At 41.8% G+C, this 20,251-nt stretch overlaps 1 protein-coding gene across 6 annotated transcripts in view; it reads left to right on the plus strand.

Annotated features, from left to right (window-relative positions):
- STON2 (stonin 2) overlaps positions 1-17,547 on the plus strand; it is a 150,932-nt gene extending 133,385 nt beyond the window's left edge. For all 6 annotated transcript variants that reach the window (XM_046009677.1, XM_046009678.1, XM_046009676.1 and 3 more), the window contains 3 exons: positions 4,146-5,984; positions 11,751-11,953; positions 13,726-17,547. In XM_046009677.1, coding sequence (XP_045865633.1) covers positions 4,146-5,984; positions 11,751-11,953; positions 13,726-13,809 — 2,126 coding nt within the window. In that variant the 3' untranslated portion in view covers positions 13,810-17,547. The remainder of the gene's footprint in view (positions 1-4,145; positions 5,985-11,750; positions 11,954-13,725) is intronic.
- The last annotated feature ends 2,704 nt before the right edge of the window (positions 17,548-20,251 follow it).

Genomic DNA, 20,251 nt, shown 5'->3' on the forward strand with positions numbered 1-20,251 from the left:
TAGGATTTAGTATCTTTGTAATGTCATAGGTGGGAAAGGTGAGTTGCCAAGAAGTTAAACAACTTGCCCAGAGTCACCTAGCTAATAAGCGGCAGGTACAGATTTGAAACCAAGGCAGTCAGATTCCAGTTTGTAGGCTCTTGTTACTATTCCCTTAGCTATATATATCATGAACAGCTTCCATGTGAATAAACATGCATCACCAGCATTGTCTTGATAGCTGCAGGGGATTCCGTTTTAGGGGTATGATACTTAATATAACCAGTGTCCCATTATTGGGCATTTAGGTTGTTTCCGATTTTTCTATGATACAAACATTGCTGTGATAAACATACTGCTATCTACTCTTCCCATGCCCGTCTTGTTCTTTCCTTAGATTACACTCCTCTGAATAGAATTTTTGGATCACATTGTTTGAGACTTTTACACAAATTTTCAAATTGTCCTTCAGGAAGATTTTTTGACCACTTCCATCAGAGTGTAAACTTCCTGATGTCACAAGTAATGATTCATAGTAAATTTTTGTCTCTTTGACACAGAGATAATTGTATTTATTGTTTTATAAGGTTAAACTTTTTTTCCTAAATAGTTATTGACATTTATATTTCTTAATTGGAGAATTATCTGTTCTTATCCTATTTTATTTAATTTTTTTGGTGAGGGTGTATCTTTTTGTAAGTTATTTTTGTTGTTGCTTTTGTTGTTTTCATTTGAGAGAGAGCAAAACACAAATGAGGAGAGGGTGGGAGAGGGCAGAGGGAGAAGCAGACTCCCCGCTGAGCAGAAAGCCTGCTTTGCGGCTCTATCCCAGGATTCTGGGATCATGACCTGAGCCGAAGGCAGACGCTTAACCAACTGAGCCACCTAGGTACCCTGGGTGTATCATTTTTATTAAGAATACACTGTCATATTACATAAAGGATACCAAATTTTTATCATATATGATCAGATATTTTCCTCCAGAAATTTCATATACAGATAACTTGATTTTTTACATGTGAAAGTCTTGAATAATATAATAAAGAGGTTTTAATAAAAAGAGGCTCAGAAAATATATGACCTGATCTTTGCAAAAACAATTCAAGATACCTTTCAGTCATTGATAAATGATAGAAAATTAAGAGCTTACAAATAGGGAAGTCAATAAGGGATTATTTTTAAAAGCTGTGTTTGTCTGTCCTTGAGTTCACTCCAAGAAATGCTTTATTTTCACATGAACTAGAGACCACTTTTGCTTTTCATCTGTAAAAGTATCTTTATTAAGACATTTTTCTTTATAAATGACTTCATAGAAAAAAAAATCTCATTTCCAGAAATTTGACCTGCACCCTACTACTGCCCCCAATGATGGATTTTTAAAATGGATTATAATCATGGGAGATGATTCTCTACCAACGGAGAGAATATTTTGTAACAAGTCTTTTGATACTTTTAATGGCTGTCAAAGAGAAGATGGAATCTCTAGAAATTAATTTAATTAAAAATTTTCCCTCCAGATTTAAAGAAATTTCATTTAAATTATATGGTAAGTCTAATGCTTCAGAACTGTCTAGGACTTTGTATGATTTTAAATAACTTCATTTACAAAGGAATTTATTCTAAAAAAAAAATTATGTTCAGTGAAGACAAAGGCTTCCCCACCCCCACCCCATCCATTTCTTTTTTGGCTTCATAGAGGAAAATGAGAAATGCTATTTTGGGGACAAGATTCCCAACAGAAGGGAATCCTTTGGCAGCAAGAAGAAACAGCTTTGGCAGAAAAGCACCCTCCAAAGGAAAAGGACTTTGGCTTGTTCAGACTAGGGAGTGGTGATGAGCCCCAAGACAAAAAGGATATCCCTGGTACAGGGGCTGGGTCAGTACCAGGCTGTTTGGGTGGAAACTCTACTGTTACAAAAGCGCCTTAGAGCGGCTTCATAAAACATTGATGTTTTGAGATGCATGGCTTCTCCAGTCGTCTAGGGAGGATCAGTTACATTCCTAGGAAGTGATTCTATTTTACTCAGGCCCACATTGTTCCCTTTGGCCTTTGATACAATACTGGTAGTAGTAGTAGTAATGATAATAAATAAAATACAGATCCTACAAACCTGGCTTATTGATCCTTTTCCCTTCATTTTCCAGAAATTAAATCCCACATCTCCAAAAGTGGATTAATGATTAATTTGAAGGAAAGTCTCATCTTTAATTTTAAAATGCTTTGAAATCCTTTTGTGGTTGCCGTACATACAGAAAACACTTTTTTACCCATTATATTGCTGGGGCAAGTGTGGATATGTGTGTATGCATACTCACATATTTAGCTTACATTTTCAAGGTGATGTTTTCAGTAGAGGAAATTGCTCGTTGTTTGAATAAATACAGTTGGGAAGATGAATAACGAGCCAGCCATTCCATCCACATGTAATTCCACTTGCAATTGCGTGTGGCTTTGCTGATCTGGTTTGATTGGATATGATATTCATGAAGGTCTAGTGAGGCAGTTAGAAAACTCAGCTACTTGACTCAACCACTGAGCATCTGTTTCCTTTGACGCCACGTTGCTGGTGATAGAAATAGTGGGTGGAATGGTTTCAGAGATCTCCATATGCTTTCTTCCAGGGACAGAGAAGATAGAATTGCCCCAATGCAAAGTCTCTTTTCTCACTTATTCAATCAACAAATTTTTACTGAGTATCTACTATATGCCACACAGATTTGTTTTCTGTGCCATTCTTTTGTCACAATCAACTCCTTGCTAAAGTCTTCAATTTCCCCCTCCCTTTGCAGAATCCCAGCAGACACACAGGGTCGTTTTGCTACCTAAAAGGTTTGGATCTTTCCCACATGGAAAATCAAGTCCTATATCCCTTCCCTTGAAGTTCCTGCTCAGGTGGTGTTTTATTTATAATACCCCCTTTTCTTCCGCGTAAAATAAATAAACCCCAAGATGGAAAAGTATTTTTGGAGAAAAAAGAAGAGACTATGAGTGTTTTCTCATATTACTGCATACTTACAAATGGTTTAATGGCTGGGTATTATTCTATTGTATACTTTAGTTGCTTAACATTTAGTCAAAACAGGTTCACAATTTGGATTTATTTCCTTAGGGCAAAATACAAAGTTACTGTTTACACACATTTGTAAAACCCTTAATACAAATTGCTAAACCACCTATAGAGAGTTTATAGAAATTTACAGTCCCATTAAAGTTCTGTTTACTGTTCATATAATGGTATCCTTAACCTCATTGAAGACTAAAAATTTTTAAAATCTTCACTGATTGTTTTTAATTTACAGTTTTTTATTACTAGTGAGATTGGACATTTTTTCACATGCTTATTAGACAGTTTTAGTTTCCCTCTCCTGAGCTGTCTGTATATGTCGTCCTTTGTCTATATTTCTATTAAAGTTTTTATAGCCTTCTTATTCACTTGTATGGACTAACTTCATCTTAAGGGTGTTAATATTTTTGTCTTTAGTATTTCTTGATCACATTTCGGCAAAAATCCCTCCAATCACATTATTTGTGATCACTTAGAACAGATAATGTGTTTTGTTCAATGAGATGAGATCAGCTTTATATCATTTTATGTAGGAGGTGGAATTCAATGACTAAAAATTAATACACACTTTTTTTAAAAAAGATTTTATTCATTTATTTGACAGAGAGAGAGATCACAAGTAGGCAGAGAAGCAGGCAGAGAAACAGAGGGAAGCAGCCTTCCCACTCAGCGGAGAGCCCCACGTGGCTCGATCCCAGGACCCTGAGATCATGATCTGAGCCAAAGGCAGAGGCTTAATCCACTGAGCCACCCAGGCGCCCCAAAAAACTAATACACACTTTAGAGCATGGTAAGGACAGCATCTTTTCTAGAAACTTCTATCAAAGGGAGAATGTATAAGAGTTAAACTATGAGGGGCCTTAGTCTTATCGATAGGCCCGTTTGTATTCTTACTGCATTTGATGTGTAGCCCCTGTGCTGTGCTTATTACAAAATTGTGAAATCTGTGCCCAGACTAGCATCTTGACACAGGTAAGGAGCTGCTTTGGAATTTACCGGATTTCAGATAAAGTTCTAGTCATTCTTCATTCCCATACCTGTTTCCCATACATCTAAGAGGCCCTGAATAGCAGCCCTCATATGTTCTCCTTTTTCTTTTAGACAGTTCTTCCTCAGTCCAGGAAGATGAAGAGGTAGAGATGGAGGCCATCAGCTGGCAGGCTAGTAGTCCAGCCATGAATGGACATCCTGCCACTCCAGTAACCTCTGCTCGTTTCCCCAGCTGGGTCACTTTTGATGACAATGAGGTCAGCTGCCCTTTGCCACCAGTCACCTCTCCCCTGAAGCCAAACCCACCACCTGTTGCATCTGTGACCCCAGATGTACCTCACCACTCAGCTGGGTCATTCAAGAAGAGGGAACGTCCCAAGAGCACTTTGATGAACTTGTCCAAAGTTCAGAAACTGGACATTTCATCCTTAAGCCATCCACCTTCCATAACGGAGGCTCCACCTTGGAGGGCAACCAATCCTTTCCTGAATGAGACTCTGCAGGATGTCCAACCCTCCCCTATCAACCCTTTCACTGCTTTCTTTGAGGAGCAGGAGAGACGTTCCCAAAACAATTCTGTTTCCAGTGCCACAGGCAAGAGCCAAAGAGATTCTCTCATTGCCGTCTACCAGGATGCCATCAGTTTTGATGACTCAAGCAAAACCCAGTCCCACTCTGATGCTGTTGAAAAACTCAAGCAACTCCAGATTGATGACCCTGATCGTTCAGGCAGTGCGACGCTACCAGATGATGACCCCATAGCCTGGGTTGAACTAGATGACCACCCACCTGGTTCAGCACTGTCCCAGCCCAGAGATGGGTGGCCAATGATGCTAAGGATCCCTGAGAAGAAAAACATCATGTCGTCTAGGCACTGGGGACCCATCTACATCAAACTAACAGACAGTGGTTACCTGCAGCTGTATTATGAGCAGGGTCTGGAAAAACCATTCCGTGAGTTCAAGCTGGAGATCTGCCATGAAATTTCGGAACCCCGGCTCCAAAACTATGACGAGAATGGCAGGATCCACAGCTTACGAATAGACCGTGTCATCTACAAGGAGAAGAAGAAATACCAGCCCAAACCTGCTGTGGCCCACACAGCAGAGAGGGAACAAGTGATTAAGCTGGGCACCACCAATTACGACGACTTCCTGAGTTTCATCCGTGCTGTTCAAGACCGGCTCATGAATCTGCCGGTGATGTCAATGGACTTGAGCACAGTTGGCTTGAACTACCTGGAAGAGGAGATTACTGTGGATGTCAAGGATGAATTCTCTGGCATTGTGAGCAAAGGAGACAACCAGATTCTCCAGCACCATGTCTTGACGCGGATCCACATTCTGAGTTTCCTCTCTGGGCTGGCAGAGTGCCGCCTGGGTCTGAACGATGTCCTTGTCAAAGGGAACGAGATAGTTTCCCGGCAAGACATCATGCCCACCACAACCACCAAGTGGATCAAGCTCCATCAGTGCTGTTTTCATGGGTGTGTGGATGAGGACGTATTCAGCAGCTCACGGGTTATTCTGTTCAACCCTTTGGATGCCTGTCGCTTTGAGCTCATGAGGTTCAGGACAGTGTTTGCAGAGAAGACCTTGCCTTTCACACTCAGGACGGCAGCAAGCATCAATGGGGCGGAGGTGGAGGTGCAGAGCTGGCTCAGGATGTCAGCTGGCTTCTCCTCTAACCGAGACCCTCTCACTCAGGTTCCCTGTGAAAATGTGATGGTTCGTTACCCCGTGCCCAGTGAGTGGGTGAAAAACTTCCGCAGGGAAAGCGTCCTGGGGGAAAAGTCTTTAAAAGCCAAAGTGAACCGAGGGGCGAGTTTTGGCTCAGCCAGTATGTCTGGCTCTGAGCCTGTCATGAGAGTAACTCTGGGAACTGCCAAGTATGAACATGCCTTCAACTCCATTGTGTGGAGGATAAACCGACTGCCTGACAAAAACTCAGGTAGGTAGAGGTTTCTCTTCTGTGAAAACTGCCACATGGTCACACGAGAGCTGGGGTCAGAGTTCCGCATTCTGTTCCCCTATGAAGGCCTGGGTTTTGTTGTGTGACAGAAATATGGTAATGGAGAAGTGGGACCAGAGAAGCAAAAACACTCGAGCAAAAAGTAAGTAACAAACATGAATGGCCCAGTTTACTCCATTTTCTCTTTTATTATCTACGTCTAGAAAACTCTGCGTTCTTCTCAGCTGAGCTGTTAAGCAGACTGCAGGGCAACTTATGAATTTCTATGCTTTTTCTTTTTCTTTTTTTTTTTAAAGATTTTATTTATTTATTTGAGAGAGAGAGAAAATGAGGGAGAGAGAGCATGAGAAGGGGGAGGATCAGAGGGAGAAACAGACTCCCTGCCAAGCAGGGAGGCTGATGCGGGACTCGATCCTGGGACTTCAGGATCATGACCTGAGCTGAAGGCAGTCGCTTAACCAACTGAGCCACCCCGGCCCCCTTGTATGCTTTTTCTGACTCATTTAAGTATTCTCTGTGGTTCCGGAAGCTGTCTATCTCCAGATCCTAGAAAGCCTCTGGTTTTGAAGAGGTAGTTTTCTCACTATGCTTTGAGTGTAGGTAAAGGGGTCAGTTTCTGGCCAGTCATAAACACAGTACGAGTGAGGAGTCAGACTCATGATGCCAGTCCCCCTGTGTGAGACCCATGTCAGTCATTACATCTCCAACTCAGAGTTGGGATTTGAGGATGGGAAAAAGGAGAAATGGCCTCTGATCAGACTGAAGATCCAGCCAGGACCAGAAGGTCCAAAAGGGCTGAAATTCTCTCAGATACAAAGTAGAGGTAGGTATGTTCAATTTAAACAAAGAAAGCAAGCTTACCGGCCTTCCCTGCCTTGCTCACAGCTCTCAAGGAAGCTTTTGTGCTTGAGTGAGCACGGAAGGTGATGACTTTCCTTAGGGGTCCAGGGAATTTAACGAAATGACAAAACTAGAGAGTAATCCAACAGGCTCTAATAGTCTTATTTCTTAGAGGAAGTCTGCATGACCCCAATGACAGGCAATAAGCCCACGATTCTATGATCCTTTAAACCACTTCTTGTTTATCATAAACTTCGCCCATTTGTTAACAAAAGTAGATATGCCAGCCAGGCAAAAAAGATAAGGTTGGGAAGAACTCTACCCTTCTGCAGATATCCTTCCATTCTCACTATTAAACCCTGATAGTACGTTTAGAGTCTCCATTTCCTGCTCTGAGTGTGGAGTGGCTGTGTCATCCTACCCGAAATGGGACGTGACGTGCCTGCAAGAAGCAGGACGATCGGGTCACCTCCCCAAGCTGTCCAGGCCCTGCACACACACCGGGGCATTCTGTGTCAGACACTGTAGCCCAGTGTGAAATGAAGACACAATCGGACCTCTGTGCTGGAGGCCGGACTTGCCAAACACCCCCACCCCCACCCTGGTTTCCAAACTGACAGGATTTTTTTAAAAAACAAAGTCTCCCTCTCTGGGCCTGCTTATGCATTTCTCCTGAAATCAGCACTGTATTCTCTTGGTGAGAGCACTGTGATTTCCACCTCAGCCACGGGGTCCGTCTGAATTGACGTGTCTGAAAGGAAAAGCCCTGAACTCTCCTTCGTCACAGAAGCCCTTGAGAAGAGAAGTGAGGTGGAAGGCGGGGGAGTGACTGTTGAACCTGCTGGAGACTTGACCCCTGAAAGACCAGGCCTCAGGTTTATGTTTATCGGAATGTTTGGCCCTTCAAGTCTGTTAAGCATGGATTCAGATGATTTCGTTATGAAATTACTGAGTCTTCAAGCTGGAAGGGACCTTGACGATAACTCAGTCAAACCTCTTCCCTCTATAGATGAGAAAATTAGGGACCGGAAGCAACACGACTTATCTGACGTCAAGAGGCCACTTCCAGGGGCCTTTTCTTAATACCCCAGCTGCCTCTTGGTAGAGGACACAGTAGACACAAATGTGAAAGTATTTCTTCTAAGAGAAGAGAGGTTTGCAGTTTTCTCAGTGTGTGCACATCTACCTCGTTTGTTTCAAAGTTCTTGCTCTCAAGTATTTAACAGTCACTGTATGAGAGGGTTTGGGTGATAAGCAGCAAAGACAGCCAAGAAAAAAAGATTGTTGGAGGGTAGCTTGAAGAACCGAAGGAAAGCGTGGAACAGTTGAGCCAGCAGGCTTAGAAAGGATGGCTCTCGAAAAAAGAACTGAGCGATGTCTCCTCAGGCTGCAGCCGTTGGGATCAATCATCACAAGCCATTTTCTGTCCTTGCGTCCCTTGGCTCAGGAGTCAAGGGGAGGATAGCACATTCTGACTGACATGACATGCAGTGCTGGGGAAGATTATTCCCCAAAGCCAGGGTGAGGGGGGAAGGATTGTGACCAGAAGAAGGGGTGGGGGTGGGGGGGAGTGGTTGCAGGACAAGGGATAAGGGAAAATATAGGTCTTCAGCAAACACTTGACTTAATGCTTCCCGGCAGGTTAGTCTTCAGTAGGCTCAAGGCCAAGAAAATGCAGCTGATGTATTGCACATATATTTCCTGATTACTGGAACCTTTATTTGTGAAAGATTTTTGACATACAGGACAGTATAAGGATATTTGGGAATGTTTCTCCCTTAAGCTATTCCCCCATCACTGCTTTTGCTGGTCATGGTTACACGTTATTTTAGTAAAGATTTTATTTATGTTTCAGAGAGAGAGAAAAAAAGAGAGCACAAGCAGGGAGAGTCGCAGGCAGAGGAAGAAGCAGACTCCCTGCTGAACAGGGAACCTGATGGAGGGACTCGATCCCAGGACTCTGGGATCCTGACTCAAGCCGAAGGCAGACACTTAACCGACTGAGCCACCTAGGTGTCCTGGTTATACATTTTTAGTAACAACCCCCAAACACACACCCAAAAAGCACTTCTTATTCTACTCCTAGCCAATGGTGTATTTCTGGCTAGGTTCCAGAAATTGGTAAGACCCCTTTCTGGAAACTTGAGAGGTACAGGATCTGAATTTCAGTCGGACAGCAGGTTCTTAGCATTGCCAGCGCTCCCTGTGACCAGCTCCTTCTCTCCCCATCCAGTGTGCCCTCCATTAGTTATCCCTTTTCTGAGCTCATCTTGGTCTTCCGTCAGCCTTGGACGGTACATTTTACAGGTGATTTTTTTCATAATTCTCACACCTCCATTTACAGCGAGGGAGACCAGAACCTCTGCATGCTCACTCCTGCCTGCAGCCGGCAGGGCTGTCCGACCATAGGTAGCCCGGGACCGCGGGTCAGCAGCCCGGGACCGCGGGTCAGCACCCCTGACTTGCTGCAGCCACAGCGGGCTCTCCCAGTTTTGCTGCCAAACGGTTAACAAGCTGCCATTGGAGTCCAACATGGTTTATTTAAACTGGCAGGTCCAGCCCAGCCTTATGCATGTTCGGCCGCCCCTGCCTTCCCACCAGGCCCTTCAAGGACCCCTTTCACCCTGATCCCAAGAGCTTTTCTTAGTCTTAGAAGGTAGCAGAATAAGGCCTACTGCTTGCCCAGATCATCTGCCAGGAAACAAAACATGCTGTCTTGCATAGGTAGCTTTCTTTGCTGGAACTCCACTTCTCTAATATTAGATTGAGAGAAAACAATTTCAATAGAATTTTCCTTTTATGGAAAATAGAAATCTGAATTTTAATGTTAAATTTTCTCAACTTCATCAAGGAAGATGACAAAATGCGTGGGCTCACATAGTTCATTACCATAAATTAAACGACACTAGCTCTCAGAATTGCACTTTCCTACCTGTCCACCAGCCCTACACATCCCTTAGTTGAGGCTGGGAATCGTGAAAGAATGCCACACCCATGGAGTTTGCTGTGAATGTACTTTGGAGGGGTAAGCGGAGAGGTCAGCTTTGTGGAAAGTAATGATTCCTCATTATTCCAATGTGCAAATAAGGACAATTAGATAAAACTGTTGTTCAAGTTGCCATTGATTAAAAGTAAGAAACTCCTCAATGTGATTTGTAGTGATCTAAATCCATAGCAATATACAGAGAGGAGTTTAGGACATAGTTCAGCGTCAGATCTGAGTTTTATTCCTAGTGCTGCATTTTAGTAGCTTTGTGACCTCAGGCGATTTACTTAAACCTCTCAAAGAAATCTTACTTTCCTCATTTACAGAAGACGGTCATTAATACCTAGCTCATTAAGAAAGAAATTAGATAATGCCTTTAAGTGTTTAGGACAATCTCTGGCCTGTAATAAATGTAGCAGATAGCTATGTAATTACAACTGTAATTAAAAAAAACACATGGATTCATTTTTAGATAATGTAATTGTTACTATTATGTGTATCCAATTTAAAATTTCTTTCCTAGAAACCAGTGCAAATTTCTCAGTTTTCCAGAGTTTTACTCTTTAGAAATAACCACTGAACTATGCTGTTTGTGAAATAGAGCAAAACATGTACTTCACTCCATAATGTTTTCCTTGGAGAGTGGGTGTGTATGTCCTCACTCGCTGAGATTAGAAAGTCCTGCCCAGATCAATAAAGAAAATTGGAATTGTTTATTTGGGGAAACTCCTTTAACTAAGGGCCATTGGTATTACATAATGAAGCCAAAGCCATGTCATGTTGTTTATCCGTGGCAAGTTGCTGTACGGGGGTTCCTACAGCTCACTTCTCCACTCATGTCACCCTGCAAACCTGGTCTTGAGGCTGGGGACTCTGTGGGGGCTGTGACTCAGACAGAGTGGTTAAAACACCTCGGGGTTAGAGTGCTTGAGTTCAGTCCTCAGTCCGCCACTTTCCAGCTTTGACCTTGGCTCGTTCACTTTCCCTCCCAAAGCTTTTGTGGCCTCATCTGGGTGTGCGGGCAGCATTTGAGACACTAGAGTGCTCAGCAAACCATGCTTTCAGAGGTTATAGCCACGGAACTGATCTGGCTCTTCACACACGTATGTAATAACAGCCCTCACATGGAAAACCTTGTTTTCCATCCAAGTACAGTAGAACTAGCCATAGATGTATAGAATTAAAGAACAGGAAGGGACTATGCCTGGCTTTGTCTAGCCCACCCTTTACTACCCATCTCCCATTTCCCCATTTTCCAAGTCAGGATTTGAGGTGAGGGGAGAACACAAAGGACTTGGGTGCCGGATCTCTACCATTTAGGAGGAGAGCTGGGAGTCACACGCAGTGTCCTGTTAGTCTGCGTCCTACCCAGTGCACCATGTCCATCCTTCATATGTCTGTGCTGTTTCTATGGGCTTTGTCATTTACAGATGCCATTACCCACACAAAGGTGCCAAAGCGTTTTTGTAAATAGACGAAATGCTGTTGAGAAAATTCGTCTTTCAAAGGGAATTGATTCTTTGGCTCCACGTGGCTGTCATTGATGTTTTATTCGTTGCTAAGTGCTGCTCCCTTTTATTCCTTTCTGCCAGTCTATGGATCTACGCCTTTATTTCTGGTATTCGTGCTGTGTTCCCATATCACCCTGACCTCAGCGGGCAGAGTGACCCGTTTTTCAGGCTGTGGGTTTTATTGCTAGTATACAAGGCCACTGTAATCAGATGGTTCTAGCAAAGGGTCTGAGGCACAGGCACTGATTTCCGTGGAAGGAAATGCTCAGCCCTGGACCCTCGGAAAGACTGCCTGGTGCGGAGCCGGGAGGCGGTCTGCAGGCCTTTTTTGTTGTTGAGGTGCCTCTGTGGGCCTCTCCTTCCATGGCTCTCCAAAGAACTAATGTCTGGATTCTTTCCCTTTCATAGCTTCTGGTCACCCTCACTGTTTCTTCTGCCACCTTGAACTTGGCTCTGACCGGGAAGTGCCTTCCAGATTTGCCAGTCATGTGAATGTGGAGTTCAGCATGCCCACAACTTCTGCCTCCAAAGCCGCTGTAAGATCCATCTCCGTGGAAGACAAGACTGACGTCAGGAAGTGGGTCAATTATTCCGCACACTACAGCTACAAGGTAGCCTCGGGAGGCGTCTGGCTCATGTGTCCAAGACCGTTTGTTTATCCCTCCACCATCCCCCCTCCCCACCCTCCATGCCCCATCTTGTTCCTTTTAGCGGCACCTGCCCTGGATGCAATGTTCTCTTACTGCCTTAGAGACAGGTGTGCCACACACGGCTGTGGGTGAGTCTGCTGTGATTTGAATGACTAATCTCTAGTGAGCAAGAGAAAGGTTGGGAAAAAAATAAGAGGTGGACGAAAGAGGAGAGTATAATGTCTTTCAGTCATCATGAACATCAAGAGTCATGGGGTAAAGGGATTATTATTAATCTATAACAATTCTGTATTGTACACTATATATATTATGAATGAGTATATATATGAATATTATGAATGAGTATATCATAGTATCATATTCTTATTCGTAATACATGTTGCAGAAGTTGTAAACTTGGAAGGTGGAGGGGAATTCAGGAAAGTGCTAACCCAAAGTATGTGTTTTGGCTTCAGAGTTGATGATATAGATCTGTGTAAAGTCAGGACACATATGACCTGGTCACAGGGCTATAGCAAGCAAGCTTCTGTAACAGGATCTGGGCTGTGGAAGGAGGAAACAAAATTGGAGTGTTCAGACATGGTCATTCTATCTTGAGGTCTTAGAAATTCAATAGCAGATTAAATGTCAAAGACAGAAAGTGGGGGTTATTGAAGAAGTACTTTGCAAAGTGGTTTAATAATTTTTTATTCTTAATAATATCCTTAGATTTTTATGGTTTGTTGTTCTGCAAATGTTTCCTTAGTTGTGCAAGCTAGTCTTAAACTACCAAAAAGAACAAATACTCCATCTTGTGGCCAGGAAAAAAATAGCACTTTCATCAAGCGTGGGCCTAGTCCACTGCTTGAATTGTTTCCTTCGTCATAAATATCCAAAGTGGTAAAGAGAGGAGCAGCTTTAACTGTGAAGCTCTCTTAGTTGATGTACTTCTTTTCTGACTTGTCAAAGGCTTCAGTGTGTGTCTCTTTCAAGGCAAGATGAATTTATTAATCCATTTAGTTACAGCTACCATATTTTGCTGAAAACACAGGTAGAACTGTAAACAAGACAATACTTACCAGTTTGGAGATTTTGTTTTTGTTTTGTTTTGTTTTGTTTTCATAATTTATTTATTTGACAGAGAGAGATTATAAGTAGGCAGAGAGGCAGGCAGAGAGAGAGGAGGAAGCAGGCTCCCTGCTGAGCAGAAAGGCTGATGTGGGACTCGATCCCAGGACCAGTTTGGAGACTTCGTAAAGCCATAAAGTAATAGAGAGTATAAACAGCTGGATGGAGAGGAATCCATTCATTTGATAAACCTCTGTGCTTGCCTGGCGCATGCCTGCATTATGGGGATACAGTAGACAACGAGGGCCTGCTCCTGTCCCGCGGAGCCTGTGGAATGCTGGAGCCGGGTTCATGTACCAGGTTCAGGGGAGATATGGATAGGAGGAGCACCTAATGACACGAGGACAGCTTCACAGAAGAGGTGACCTTTGAGCAGCATGGAAGGCAAAGAATAAAAATTTTCCAGGTGGACTGTGAGGAAGAGGAAATTCCAGACCAAGCAAAAAGCATGTACCAAGAGAGAACCATGCCGTCCTCTGGGCCAGAGTAGCTCCAGTGTGGCCAAAGCTCAAAACAGTGACAGAATTACAGGGAATCTCCTGGTGAGGTATTCTCTTTGGGATTACTTCTTATTGGGATGGTTTTTCTCCTTTCTGATATTTCTTTCCAACTTCTACTCTCAACAGGTGGAAATTGAGCAAAAAAAGAGTTTGAAGCCAGACTTTGAAGGTGATGAAATGGAAAATCCCAAGGAGTGTGGGGTCCAGTGATGAAGCCCTCTTGCAGGGGGGGTGACTCAAGCGTCATGACAGGATGTCTTCCTGAGCAGCTGGAGTTCAAGGCAGTACCTACCATGGCTACTCCTTACTGGAACAGTATGTTGGACCTTCCTGTTTGTGGTTACCTGTAATCTCACAGGAAACCTTGAGGTGACTGCTTTGGAGAGACTCTGATATGCCTGAAGCACATGGTTTCCCTGACTTCTGGAGCTTATTGTCTAATTAAGCCTCCTTCTCTTTGTTCTGTTGATCTCATAGCTCTTGAGTGTGGCTTGTTGTGACTACTGGAGTCAGGAAGAGAACCTTCCACATCAGTGTTGGCAGGATTTCCTTCTGGTGTTCATCTGTCACTTCCATGATTTTCTAGAAAACACTGTCTTGAGACTCCCCCTCTGTCATGCCCTCTAGAAAAGGTTCAGAAGAGGTACAAAACATATTTCCTTTTTGGGTCTAGTAGGCCTTTGGTACATGTCTCTATTCTTGCAATGTTAACGCTATGCAACAGAAGTTTTTGAGACATTTCCCTCCCGGTTTGGGATCGTTTTGATGGAAACACTTTTTCCATCTCTCTTGTCCCAGGGTTCACCACCCTGAGTCACAATAGACAATGGAAAAAGGCACAATAGGATACTTTTTTATTCTGTGATTAGCCCCATATTCGGCAAAGGGTGGCTATGAAAGGGAAAGCAAAATTGAGCTTATTTTTCTTCATTCTGGGGGAAAGGAGACATTAATTATAAGATTATATTCAGTTCAGGAGACATTTTCAATCTCAATGAATTCCCAAATTCACACTGAAAAACACAGGCCATTTCCGATTCCTGAAACAAATGGATATATGTGTGTATGTATATATATATATATATATATATATATATATATATATATATATATAAAATACCTCAGGCATTTATCAGGAGCACTTGGGAGCTCTTTTTATACCTCAAGCCTATAGACAGTTGCATGTCTCTTTGACTCAGACTTTACATGAAATATAAGTGGAAAAGATCATTTTAAGAGCTGTTTTAAAACTGAACTTATATGATCTTTTCCCTAAAATTCAGAGTTCGATAATCACAGTATTGTAACAGATCTACAAGGCAGAAGTCTCTAGGGTAGAAATGGGGGAAAGCCATATTTTTCTAATATTGGGAATATTAGTCCCAGTCCCAAGAGTCTAGGACACTCAATTTTCTTTCCCTTCATATGGTCCCATTTACATTCTGTACCTCCACTTCTTACTTGTATCTTGGTGTTTTCTTATCACACACGGACCTATATCGGCCATCCCAAATGGGACACCTGCAACAATTTACAGGTAGGATCTAAATGCCTCTTTCTCCCATGAAGAATACAGTAAGGGGACAGAAAGCATGCTTGTCAGATTTGTCAGATGACACAGAGAAATAAATGATATATCCTGTTTCAACTGGCAGATTTAGGATTAATTTATTCAATGAATATTCATTGAATTATAACTATGTACTGACACTAGAATATAGACATCATTACCATTTTTTAAAAAAATACCTGAACATAAGACTGAAACAAAAGGATGAAATTCAGTAGACATTAGGAAGAAACTATATTCTAGTTGCTTAAATGCAACCCTCTAAATACAGAGGGGTGGTGGGAAGGGTGCTGAAAAGTCCTGGTTTCAGAGCAGTTCACGTTAAAATTGGAGTTCATTGTTGAATCAGGAGTGTATCATGATTATTCACAAAGTCAGTGCGTCAGCCTGTGGTAACAAAAGCGCAGGGAGCCCTGCATGCTGCATTGTTCAGTCCACTTCTGGATGGAAGGCTGAGTTCCATTCTGGGTACCATATTTTATGAAAGACATTAATAAATAGTGTCCAGAGGCAGGTGATCAGGGTTGTGAAGGGTCTGATGATATAAGGAGCAGGGGAATAGAATAGGAGAGAATAAAATAATATCGCTGCCTTGAAATTTCTGTTGAGTTTTAATAAAAAGGAGAGGAATTAGACTTACCCTGTGTAATTTCAAAGCGCAAAAGTAGGAACAAAGAGGAACTTTCTAGATGACAGATGTTTGCTTCAACATAAAGAATTTTCTAATAAGAGTGGTTCTAAAGAGGAATAGACTTGAGCAGTAAAATTTCCGGTTGTGGCAAATGCCCAAACAAAGGTTAAAATAACCATCAGTCCCAGATGCTATGAGAGGGACATTGGATTTGGGCTGGATGGCTACCAAGATCCCTTCTGTGTATAGGTTCATCTCAGTAGTAACAGGACTCTCTAACTCTAGTTGTTTTTTTCTTCGATAAGTGGTTTTGTATGCTCTTTGAAATACAGTGGGGCTCCCTGGAGGTCTTTGTCAAGTGAGGCATAGCCCTTCCCCTGTTGTATGAGAGACACATGAGATTTCTCATAAAAACATCAAGGTGGACTGAAGAGCTGGCAAGGTGAAGGTCATTCTGGCACCTTCCTTACCTAAGGTTAGTGCCTGTGCACCCTCTCGAGATCTCTGCCTCACCTGCTAGCATTGCGTGTGTATTGCTTATTGAAACTTTTCCCACCGTAGTTAATTCTCACTGCCTTTGTGCTTTTACCTGGACTTTTTTTTTTTTTAAACCAACGCTTAGGAAAATCCCTTCCATGCTATCTACATTCAACAAGCAAATTATTATTAATTTTAAAAAACTATCACCTTGATTTCATCAACTTTGCTTTCCCACTACTATTTTTGGGAAACTAATTATGGGTAGCATTTAGGGGTTTGGGAAATATAATACTATATATTTTAGGCCTAGTGTTTTGTTAATAGGCTACCTAGAAAACACAGTTAGGAAAATTGCCTTTTTGGTGTGTGAATTCTAAGTTTGCCTCTGGACCTGGATTGTGTGTATGTGTGGTCACAAAAAAAATCCTTGTCTGTGTTAGCAATAATGTGAAATGAAAAGTAAGTTCATTTTACCAATACATACTATTATTATTAGAACATAAATTAGATGTCACATGATATTAAGAGCTATGCTTTCTTCTGAGTGCAGTGGCTTGCTTTGTGACTTTATTGTAAAAGAGGATAAGAAATGTACTCATTATGATAGGTCAAAGGAAAATGAAGTTAAGATATTTGGGGGGGCATTAAACCCCCTTTGCCACTCTTATAAACATAATACTAGTTATTTCTTATCAAAGTTTTACATTTCACTTATATTAAATATTATCAGGACAATTTTTATTTTCTACTTGGGTCTTTTCCCGCTCTCAGCATTTCTGCATTATTGGCAGGACTCAGAACTCTTGAGAACTTTTTTTATGTAATGTATTTCTGTTTGAAATGGGACTAATTTCTATTCAAATCCAGTGGGTGAGAGCAAGAGTTGATTTCCCTAGAAATCAGTGCCTCCAAGAAATATGATCCATGATGGCAAAGAATGTATCTAATTCTTTGTTTCTTGTACCTAGGACAAAGCTTGGGAGTATAATAGGTTTCAGCCACTTTAAATCCTTGCTGATAGGACAAACATATATTAATGAAATACAAGGAAGTTATTAGGGGGTGCCTGGCTGGCTCAGTTGATACAGCATGCCACTCTTGATCTCAGAGTCCTGAGTTCCAGCCCCACGCTGGGTGTAAAGCTTACTTTAAAAAAAAAGAGAGAGAGAGAAATTATTAGGTATTCAGTAAGTGTTTGCTGAATGAACACTGACCCTGAAACTCTAAGATACTTAACCCTTACTTATCATCAGATACGTATATTAAAGCAAGCAAACATGCTTTATTTCGTGGAAGACTTAATTTTTTTTATTCCTGCTTCCCCTATCAACTAATAACTGTCAGCACTTAACGTGAGGCTGAATTTAAACTACGGTTTACTTTACTCATATTGAAAAACATTTTTGTGCCCAAAATACAATAGCACAGATGTTATCCATCATGAAGATTATTGACTCAATTTTGTTTCTGCAAGCCAGACAGATCTTGCCCATTTGAATAGTCAGCAGGAGAAGAGAGCATGGCCAGTCTTGGTGTGTGAGGTCCTTGTTTTCCCCCCGACAGTGAGCACTGACCAGCGCTACTGGGTACTTCCTTTGCCAGCCTGTAAGATGGAGGTCAAAGAGTGAGAATGAAATTTGTGAAATGAAATCAGTCTCATTATGAGGTTAGTGGTAGGAAAGCACAGGATGATCTGGGTTTTTTTTGTTTGTTTGTTTGTTTTTTTTCTTAAAAGCCTTGGGAATATTAAATTAATTTGAGTAGGAAGCACTGCCACCTCGCCTACTTTTAGAATTCTCCCACATTTAGAATTTCTCCCACTTGGGACTGAGAACTTTAACTCTTCTACAAACAGTGATCATGGTTAATTCTAGCATTTCTAGAGTTTAGGTCATGTTAAGAATGCAGTTTGCCAAAAAAAAATTTGAACAACACTGACCCAAAAGATTATATCCACAAAAAAAATATCAGCTAGTATAAGCAAATCATCTTTAACACCTTATACCAAGTCTCATCCAAACTATGACTGCTCTTTATTCAACATCAGCCGTGGCATTCTCACCAGATTTTAAAGATGTTTCCTAAACATTACCACTATTTAAGTGTCAGTTCCCTACAAATCACCATTTCTTCATCATTTTTTAGTTGTGCTATTTGTAAATGAAACTTGCTTTGGATATTGTGACTCGTATTTATGTATTTAAGGAATTAAAAGTGAACAAGATTAGAAAATAAACATATCAGTAATATTTTCCCATGTATTAACTAAAAAGAAAGACTATGTAATTTTCACACTTCTTCTAGTGTGCCTTAGCGAATCTGCTTGAGAGTCTAGTTTTTTGTTTTTCTTTTAAGAATTGAGGGGGTGGAGGGAAACACATCTCTGAACTTGGAATTCCAGGTCTGTAAAGACAGAAATTATCCATAATAATGTGTTTGGTACCTGGACAGAGGAAAACAATAACTATGTATAGTGAAAAGCTATAAAAGAACAGACTCAAAAATTAGAATTTCAGTATGAAAAGACAAAGTGTAGCGAGGTGACAAATACAGCACGGGCCACCAAACCTCTAAATACTTGAACTAGAGAGCATCCCTTACAGGAAGGAGCTCTAGGAAAAATAAAAGATTATGTAGCGGGGCTAAACAGTAGAACGATTTCAGTTCAAATGTTTATCGAGTGTCTACTCTGGTCCAAGTTCCGTGCTGTCCGCCAGCTTCCTTAAAAGGAGGTAAGGTCAAAGCCAAGGACACTGAGCATTTTTGATGTGAAGTCATTGGAGGGAGTGCCCTTTATCAAGGGAAAATTAGAGTTTCTATGAAGCTTTGAAGGGCATAGTCATGGAGACAACCACCATGTGAAGTAACTTGCTATTTTCACAACTGGACCTCAGTAACCTCAGCTAAAAAAGTGAGAAAGCTGAACTAATGGTCCCTGCCAGCTCCAGTTTTATGGATTATTTTATAAAAGAGCCTTTGGTGCCATTGTCAGTGATACTTCACGTCTGTAGGACTCTTCATATAGTCTCAAGAACCAAGAACCAATATCAGCTGGCCCGTCTTTTTCCTTTTTATGTCTCTATCCTTTACTCTCTGCCCAGACAACAAACACAGAAAACTCTGCAGTCCTCTGTTTTATAGTTGGAGGATCAAAAGGATGGTGGCCATCAGCGAGAACACTGTAAGTTCTACCTGCATCACCCAGCACAACAGGGCTGTGAGTGTGAGGAACAGAACAGACAGGGCTCCAAATGGATGTTAGGATTTGGGGATCACTTGAGCAAATGTAGGTCTAACCCTCCAAGGTACTGAGGGGCCACGTTAGGATGATCTATGATTTATAGTTATGTCCTTTTACACAAAAGGCTGCAGAAATTGAGGGAGGAAAAAAAATGCTCCGTAAACATTCTGGGACTATTTGTAAAACAGTTATGGCAAAGTGAGATGAGAGCAAGGGTCAGTTCTCTCTATCCTCACTGTCTATTAGTAACATGAAAATGTAGTTTAAAATTTTTTTTAAACATCCAGAAGCCACAAAATACCATCTCTTTCGTGGTCTATGTTAGTATGATTTTAGTTTCTTTTACTTAGAATGGGGTCAAATGTAAAGGCTCAATTTGAACTGGACCGAACAAGGAATTTTAGCATCCTCTTCCTGGTCAGTCCCATGTGCCTCAGATCAAACCCTCAGTGCCAGTCATGGACACCATCTAGCCACGGTCATCTTGCCTCCATGTGCTTCAGGATCAGCAACCCCAGGTAGTATCCAATGCAAGTAGATCTGGGAAAGCAGATGTGCACAGACCCTGGACCAAAGGGTTGAAGGGTTTTGAAGTCTAAGGTGAAAGGGAAGATTTTGAGTTCCTCTGACCCTAAGCCAGCATTCATTTGACCTTTGTGTCCACCTGCCAACAGATCGTGGAGAAAACTTCACCATATGCAAGAAAATAAACAGAATCAGTGTTTTAGCC

This window comes from Meles meles, chromosome 6 (genome assembly GCF_922984935.1).
Source record: "Meles meles chromosome 6, mMelMel3.1 paternal haplotype, whole genome shotgun sequence".
Classification (NCBI taxonomy): domain Eukaryota; kingdom Metazoa; phylum Chordata; class Mammalia; order Carnivora; family Mustelidae; genus Meles; species Meles meles.